The sequence below is a fragment of the Rhinolophus ferrumequinum genome, chromosome 9, assembly GCF_004115265.2.
Source record: "Rhinolophus ferrumequinum isolate MPI-CBG mRhiFer1 chromosome 9, mRhiFer1_v1.p, whole genome shotgun sequence".
NCBI classification, from domain to species: domain Eukaryota; kingdom Metazoa; phylum Chordata; class Mammalia; order Chiroptera; family Rhinolophidae; genus Rhinolophus; species Rhinolophus ferrumequinum.
In genome coordinates, this window is record NC_046292.1 from 54,885,377 (window position 1) to 54,894,820 (window position 9,444).

Genomic DNA, 9,444 nt, shown 5'->3' on the forward strand with positions numbered 1-9,444 from the left:
GATACCTGGAAGTTTTCAGCCAGCCGCGGAAAAGGTGGGGGTAATGGATGCTCTAAGTGCCTCTCCAGGCGTTTCTCTGCGAGAAGCCACCCAGCGAAAGTTGCGGAGGTTTTCAGAGCTGAGAGGTACCAACGGAGGAACCCCAGCTCTTCCCAGAAATAGAGAGGGAGGGCCCTTTACGTGCCGGGAAATTTGCTGGGCTATCGCTTCCAGTCTGCGTCTCACCTGTGGGCCTAGGACACTAGCCCAGGCATAGCTAATACTCCTCTTGATTTTTTTTCTTTAATGTCACTGTGCTTTCTTTCCGTTATGCTTGTTACTTTCTTTACCTATTTCTAGTTACATATGCATACATAGAGACAGAGACAGAAGAAAATTATTAACCTGACCAGTGAAGCTATAAATACAAGTTAAAGCATTTGATTAGCTCATTAACGAAAGTTACTTTAAATAAATCTAAAAGATCTAAAGCATGGTGTTTGATTCTTACCAATGTGATTTTAGTCTTCTCTCATCCCAGTCCCCTACCTGTTTCACCAATTCGTTCTGTAATGTGAACACTTACTGAGAATAAACAAAATAAAGCATGGAGGAATTACGGATTAAAAATGAAAAAGAGGGTTTGTATCGAAATTTTTTTAAGGGCTATGCCACTTGTCATTCCCTGTACAACTCTCTGATCAAATTGGTTATATTTTTTATAAAGTTACTGCTTTAAGAATACAGGAAATACTAGGGATGACAGTGTTCAAAACTATTCTAGCTGACCAGTCCTGTTTGTTAACTAATATAAACCCTTTTCATCTTGTTTATCAATAAAGAAAAGCTTCCAACTGTCTACCAAAAGTTCAGTCTGTTTTGAGAATTAAGGAATAATTAGTATGATTTAAAATAGTTCTGATGAGGATTGTTCATAAAGTATTTTTTCTCTTTTAGACCACTTGCTCCTTTTTATGGTCTATAGGCCCATTCATTTAGATATTCTGAAAACTGTATGTTTTGAGTTCTGTAATGAGTTCATCAGGGAGTTGGGAACTTTTCCTTTATCCAGAATGTTATATCATACTCCATTAACCTTTGTAAAATTGTGTGGCTCACCTAATAAAAAATACAAGTACCCACATTCATAAACCACAGCATTGTAGGAATGGATCCTTGGGTTGAATCTTTCTTAGCAAACCAACACTAAATGGTCCTGATATATGAACATTGCTTTTCAAAACTTGGAGATTCATTTATGTGTTCCTTTGTCTCCTCTTATTTTAAGAATTGAGGTAATCTTTAGCAAGTCAAAAGTAGTTCTCTTAGTAAAGAAACAGAATATCTGAATAAGTGGGCCTGTAGACCATAAAAGGATCAAGTAATACAAAAGCAAAAAAATAAATAAATAAATACAGACTTTATGAACAATCCTCATTAGAACTATTTTGAATCATGCTAACTGGCCACTATTTACTCCCTAATTCCCAAAAGCAGAAGATACATTCATGAAGATGACAATTTCTTTCCTCTTTCCAAATAGATACATTCATGAAGATGACAATTTTTTTCCTCTTTCCAAATACTTAAACCTGTAACAGATAGAATTCTGATAATATTTATCATTTCCTTGCTTCTTTCACAGGCAAACCTGTGGCAGCTGGAGAGTTCTGGGACATTGTTGCAATAACAGCAGCTGATGAAAAACAGGAACTTGCTTATAAGCAACAGCTGTCAGAAAAGCTGAAAAAAAGGGAGTTACCCCTTGGAGTTCAATATCATGTTTTTGTTGATCCTGCTGGAGCCAAAATTGGTATGCGTGTATGGTCCAATTTATGTGGTATAATAGATTCTGGGCAGAGTAATCATTGAAGAAAAGTTTTCCTGTGGTTTATAGTTTATAAGCTGTATATCTTCTCACCATAGTCTTTACAAACTTAAAAATTTTAATGTAAATTCTCTAGTTTTTTACGAATGATAAAAGGCATAGCAACTTTCTTACACATTGTGACAATATGAAAACTTTCCAGAATGTTATGTTATTTAAAAGAAAATTTTACTGGTTTTAATAAAATTTACTCAGATGATAAATAATCTTTTGGGCCTTATCAGGCTTCAAGTTACCTCCAAACTCTGCAGTTTCTTCAAAAATTGACATGAAGACAGCAAATGAAAAAAAAATTATACTAGACCTTTTGGGACCACAATACAGAATGCAAAAGAGTGTAATTGCTTAAGTATCATAGATATTTAATTTAAAAATTCAATTTAAGTCATATTTGCTTTTTGACCTTCCATTGCAAATAAAAATCCATGCTGTTTTTGTGGGACCTATTCCATGTAATATTTAAAACTGAAGCCCCTTGATACCAGGGATAGGGTATCTATATCTGACATCAGCATTGTTTTAATTAGCCAATGTTTTAATCCTCACAACTGTGCAGTCAGTACTTTATGATTCCCATTGTATAGATGAGAATCTGAGGCACAGAAAATTAAATAATTTGCCCAAGGTAACTAGTAAGTGGTAGTTACATTTAAGATATTTTTTAGGAAATCAGATTCTAAAAAAACTTTTAGAAAGCAAATTTCACTTGCATATTTGATTATGTCATATGGGACAAATATTTAAATGGGTTTTGCAATTTGTGACTCGAAATGAATGTATATACTTAGAGTTTTCTACTGCTGCAGATTATCTACTTCATCATTTCTTCTTTTTGTATTACAGTTTTCGGGAAAAGATTAGCTCATTTCATTACTAATTTTTTGTTTATTTATTTATTTATTTGCCATGAAATCTGTATTTAATTTGATTCTTTTGCCTGTATTTTTGCTCTCTGCGTAGCTAATTACAGCCAAAAGTCATATCCTCAAAGTTAAAACCCCTAGATTTACCATAATCACAAAATTCAGTAGGTTTTATGAAATAAATTGTGCTTTTTTAACTTTATCTTTAAGGAAATGGAGGATCAACACTTTGTGCCCTTCGATGTTTGGAAAAGCTCTATGGAGATAAATGGAATTCTTTTACCATCCTATTAATTCATTCTGGTAAAGTTATACTTTAATAATTTACATTTTTTTCTTTGGTTTATTAGTTTCAGGTGTACAAAAACAACATAATGATTAGACATTTACACCCTTCACTCAGTGATAACCCACTCCTCCAAGTCTACTACCCCTCTGACATCATACATAGATATTACAATACCATTGACTATATTCTCTTTGCTATATTTTACATTCCATGACCACACACAGAAACACATACGTGTGCATGCGTGTATATATGTGTGTTTAATTATAGTTGACATTCAGTATTATTCTGCATCAGCTTCAGGTGTACAGCGCAGTGGTCAGGCATCTACACAATCTATGCGGTGATCCCCATGACGATTTTGTGACGACCAGTTTGTACTTTCTAATCCCTTCACCTTCTCCCCTCGTCCCCCACCCACCTCCCATCTAACAGCCATCAGTTTTTTTCTCTGTATCTACGAGTCTGTTTCTGTTTTGATTGCTCGTTTATTCTGTTCTTTAGATTCCACACGTAAGTGAGATCATAAAGTATGTGTCTTTCTCCATCGGTTTTATTTCACTTAGCATAATATCCTGTACATCCATCCATGTTGTTGCAAATGGTAAGATTTCATTCTTTTTGTATGGCCGAGTAATACTCCATTATATAAATGTACCACGATTTCTTTATCCAATCATCTATGATGGGCATTTTGGTTGTTTCCATATCTTGGCTGTTGTGAATAGCACTGTGAACATAGGGGTGCATATATTTTTTCGAATTAGTGGTTTGGATTTCTTTGGATAAATACCCAGGAGGGGAATTGCTGGGTCATAAGGTAGTTCTATTTTTAATTTTTTGAGGAACCTCCATCCGGTTTTCCATAGTGGCTGCACCAATTTGCAATCCCACCCACAGTGTACAAGGGCTCTCTTTTCTCACATCCTCACCAACACTCATTTGTTAATTTATTGATGATAGCCATTCTGACAGGAGTGAGGTACTATCTCATTGTGGTTTTTATTTGCATTTCTCTGATGATTAGTGACGTTGAGCATCTTTTCATATGTCTGTTGGCCATCTGTATGCTCTCTTTGGAAAAATGTCTATTCAGGTCCTCTGCCCATTTTTTAATTGGGTTGTTTGGGGGGTTTTTGGTGGTGTTGAGTTTTTGGGTGTATGACTTTTTTTTATAAATTTTAGATATTAACCCCTTATCAGATGTATCATTGGCAAATATCTTCTCCCATTTAGTAGGATGTCTTTTTGTTTTGTTGATGGTTTTCTTTGCTGTGAAAAAACTTTGTAGTTTGTTCTATTAGTCCCATTTGTTTATTTTTTCTTTTGTTTCCCTTGCCCAAGGGGATATATCAGTAAAAATTTTACTAAGGGTAATGTCTGCAAATTTACTTCCTATATTTTCTTCTAGGAGTTTTATGGTTTTGGGTCTTATATTTAAGTCCTTAATCCATTTTGAGTTTCCTTTTCAGGATTTTGCCTTTGACGGCTTAGGGACTTTTTTCTCTCTTGCAAATACTTTCCTCTTTTTTTTTTGTCTTTGAATTTTTGTGCTTTGAAAATAAATATCACTTGCTTTTCTTGATATTTTTAAGTTGTAAGTAGCATAATGTTTTTCACAAAATGTATCCTTACAATTGTAGATCACATACATCATCAGTGTTTCGTAGATGCTGTTTTTGGTTTGTAAATACAAAATTATTTGCTTAAGACAGAACTCACCAAAATGTGAATATTTCTTGATAATGGTTTAGGAGGGATTCTTGCTGTGCAAGAGAGGCTGGTTTAGCACTGAGATTACCGCACTTTTGCCAAAACCTTATGTCATGCATTTTTATTTGATTATTGGTAGCCAAAGTCTATAGTCCTTAAAAGGAGTTTAAAAAAAAAAAGAGTGGAGGGACAAAACATGGAGTTGACAAGAAAATATATGAAGGAAGAAAATATATGAAGGAAGAAAATATATGAAGGAAGACACAAAGAAGACATTTTAAAACAGAAAAGTAGAAAAGATAATCTCAGAACAAAGTATAATTTTTTAAATTGGATAAATATAGTTATATGAAAATTTTGGTTATATGAAAGCCTTTTATTTTTCTGTGAATTGGAGGCTGATGAAAACTTTGTCATGAACTGGCAGCATGGCTTCAAAGGCACTCTCCATTTCTTATTCATATACAGAATAATGATTCTGCATATGAATGATAACAAGTGAAAAAAGCATCTGGGTTCTTTTTTTAAATATTTTTCAAAAATCAAATTTGTAATTTTATTCCAGAACAAGTATTATATTGTTACCAATTTACTAAAAATTAGATACCAGAAAATAAATAATTAGAAATATGTAATTCCAATAATGATAAACTTTACTATTGGCTACTCTTTGGAAAAGGAAAAAGTAGAAAGTAAGTATTAAGTCTCATTCGTTGGACAATGTACTACGTCCCTAATCCTTTACATGCATTACATGATCTCATAAAACATGATAAGACAAGTAGTATTTTACATTTGCTGATTTAGAGTGATTCCAAAGATAAACAAGTAAAAAGTGGTGAACCAGTTTGAACCCAATTTTATCTGACTTTTTGTACTGCCTCTCATATATATATAATACTGCCTCTCATCATAATTGCTTAACATAAAAATGATGTGAGCGATTTAATGCACTTAAGAGAACACACTTTTCACGGAATTAAGAATCCGTAAGGCTCGTCTTAGAGGGAAAAGCCTATTTAAGTTAAAAACAAGCATGAATTTTAAAATGCTGTTAACAAAATGCACCTTTACTTCCTTTAAGTATATGTAATAATTTGAGGAAAGACATTGTATCTGGAAATTACTGTTTAATACATAATGTTGGAATTGGTATATTAGTTTTTTTGTGACTTTTCCCCCCATGGAGTGTATTCTTATTGTAAGAATTTAAATATGGTTGAAATTTGTTGTGTAAAATGTAGATGTTTTAGCCCCTGGTCGTTTTTACTAATTATACAGTTGATTCAAAACAATTCACATGCTGTAAAGTATATTAGAATTATTTCCTAATCTAGAATCTTTAAAACTACGATATGTCAAGTGGTACAGAATTGCTCTTTGAATTTATACTCTGGAATTTATTATTTGTTCCTGAGTTACAGTAATGCTTTGTATTAATATCTTTAGAGAAATTTTGAGTTACAACTGATGCCCCTGGGTTTTTAAAATCTTGTACACATTTTAAATCATGCAAACATTTTAAAACAGTTATTTTGTTTAATTTTATAGGTGGCTACAGTCAGCGCCTTCCAAATGCAAGTGCTCTGGGGAAAATTTTCACTGCTTTACCTTTTGGTAACCCCATTTATCAGATGTTAGAATTAAAACTAGCCATGTACATTGATTTCCCCTCACATATGAATCCTGGGATTCTGGTTACCTGTGCAGATGATATTGAACTTTATAGTATTGGAGAATCTGAGTTCATTAGGTTTGACAAGCCTGGCTTTACTGCTTTAGCTCACCCTTCTAGTTTGACCATAGGCACCACACATGGAGTATTTGTCTTAGAACCATTTAATTGTTTAGAACATAGAGACCTTGAATACAGGTGTTGCCATCGTTTCCTTCATAAGCCCAGCATGGAAAAGATGCATCAATGTAATGCTGTGTGTAGACCTGGAAATGTTTCTCAACAGGACTTTGCTGGGGGTGACACCACCTCTCTTATATTAGACCATGAGTATGTCTACACAGATAGCCTATTTTACATGGATCATAAATCAGCAAGAAAATTACTTGCTTTTTATGAAAAAATAGGTACACTGAACTGTGAAATAGATGCCTATGGAGACTTCCTGCAGGCTTTGGGACCTGGAGCAACTGTGGAGTATACCAGAAACACATCCAATGTCACGAAAGAAGAGTCAGAGTTAGTAGACATGAGGCAGAGAATATTTGATCTTCTTAAAGGAACATCACTAAATGTTGTTGTTCTTAATAACTCCAAATTTTATCACATTGGAACAACCGAAGAATATTTGTTTCACTTTACTTCAGACAGCAGTCTGAAGTCAGAGCTTGGCTTACAGTCCATAGCTTTTAGCATCTTTCCAGCAATACCCAAATGCTCTGGTAACACATCCTGTATCATTCACAGTATACTGGATTCAAGATGTTCTGTGTCACCTGGCTCAGTTGTGGAGTATTCCAGATTGGGGCCTGACGTTTCAGTTGGAGAAAACTGCATTATTAGTGGTTCTTATGTCATAGCAACAGCTGTCCTGCCTGCATATTCTTTTGTGTGTTCCTTAAGCTTAAAGATGAATGGACACTTAAAGTATTCAACTATGGCATTTGGAGTGCAAGACACGTTGAAAAAGAATGTTAAAACATTGTCAGATATAAAGTCACTTCAATTCTTTGGAGTCTGTTTTCTGTCATGCTTAGATATTTGGAATCTGCAAGTTACAGAGGAACTGTTCTCTGGAAACAAGACATACTTGAGTTTGTGGAATGCTCGTATTTTCCCAGTTTGTTCTTCTTTGAGTGATTCAGTTACAACATCCCTAAAGATGTTAAATGCTGTACAAAACAAGTCAAAATTCAGCCTGAATAACTATGAGCTATTGTCCATTGAAGAAATGCTTGTCTACAAAGATGTGGAAGACATGATAACTTATAGGGAGCAAATTTTTCTAGAAATTGAGGAGAAAACAGCCTGATTTAGAGACATCTTAAGTATTGTATACTTGGCCTTTCTTGATTGAGCAAGATTGCAAATACAGTTTTCTGTAGAATTTTGTTTGTTTCAATGAAGTGAATTAATGAAAATCATAGTAACATAATTGCTGTAGCATAAGATTAATAACAAACAGAAAAACCATTTTTTGATAAAAATTAGGATTTGAAGGCTGTAAGTTAAGGGATTTTTTTGGATGTTTATCACTTTTAATTTTTCTTTCAATAAAGATGGATTTATGGAGCATTGTTTTGTTCACATAATACTATAGTAGTTTTAAAGGTAATTTTCTAAACATACCTTTAGAGTTTTTCTGTCTTTTAGGTTTTGGTTCCAACAAAGTTCTAAGTGTTTACTGGCAGCTCTTTCCTCAAACTTAGTAGTTCTATTCAGATGAACTAATAAAAATGGCATTCTGTAGGTCTTCAAAACACTGTAGGAATACTGTAGAAATACGTTTTCAAAAACATATTCATAGCTGATAAATTTAGATTAAATCAATGCTTAAAATACTATAATTGTCTGAAACTTGATTAAAAATCTGTCTCATTGATCTTACCAAAATGAAACAGAAAAGAGTATATGGGTTATTTTATCCTTATAAACTTGAGCATGTGTTTGTGTAGCTCAAAAATCTTCCCTAAATTTCCATCCATAGGGAAACATACGTACACACACAACTCAAGTATCTGTTTGGAGAAGATGGTAGGGATAATTGAGATTCACTGATAATCATGTAAGTTCCTTTGGGACGTTACTTTCATCCTCTCTTATTAGTCCCTTAGAACTGTTAAATTACCAGATGGATGATTTTACTTTCTATTTCTTATTTTCTGTCCATGCACTCGTGGTGATGCTGAGAAGGAATAAATAGCCAAAAAGTAGACAGCAGGAAGGAGCCAGAAGACTACAAAGACCGAGAAAATATACAGATGATAAATAGCTTCAAGAAAATAAAAATTGGCTGAATTCCAAGTTATGTGTCCCTATTTTGGTGTAAGCACATATGTGAAATGTCTTCATATCAAAGTCTAATAACTAGAGAAAATATTTGTCAGAGTTCTGTGTTTTAACATTAATAAATTGAAATAAGAACTGGTCTGTGCCACTTTTATTTATATATTAGCTTGTCTATATGAAAATAATTATTTGGTAAACCAGAAATGACTTGTCTTCAACGCTTAATTTATGATATTTATATATATTTTTTTCTTTTTTCAAGGTTCTTTCCAAGAAAATAAATTAAGATATATGGTGGCTATTGCTTTGCATTCACTGATTTACTTGCACAGCTTTCAGAGGATATGCGTTTATCATGTATTAAATGTTAAATACGGTATCTCATAGTATAAGTCTATAATCTTTATATTTCACTAAATATAAAGTGTCATCAATTATTAAGAGTCACCATTTTATGTGCCACTGAAAGAAAACGCTACCAATAAAATATGACTCGGCTTTCTTTGTTGCTTGAAGTTTTTAATATTTATTGGAGATCTTTTTTAAATGCACTTAAGTATAGATTTTTATCATTTCACCCACTTGCATATACATATAATGAAACAAAATGAAATATTGAAATGTAGTCAAGGCTATTCTAACACTTCATAATCAGAGTCAAACTTGTCTGAAGCAGTTTTCAACTCAAGTTACTGATATCCATGTGTTTCCACCCAGTACCATTTTCTGTGCTATCAAAGAGAATGTT

General features: G+C 33.4%; 1 protein-coding gene across 1 annotated transcript; it reads left to right on the forward strand.

The window, feature by feature from the left end:
* Positions 1–9,185, forward strand: FPGT (fucose-1-phosphate guanylyltransferase). Its single transcript, XM_033115871.1, has 4 exons — positions 1–125; positions 1,625–1,792; positions 2,941–3,033; positions 6,284–9,185. Exons 1-4 carry the CDS (start codon positions 44–46, stop codon positions 7,717–7,719), a joined length of 1,779 nt encoding a protein of 592 aa, XP_032971762.1. The 5' UTR covers positions 1–43; the 3' UTR covers positions 7,720–9,185.
* The last annotated feature ends 259 nt before the right edge of the window (positions 9,186–9,444 follow it).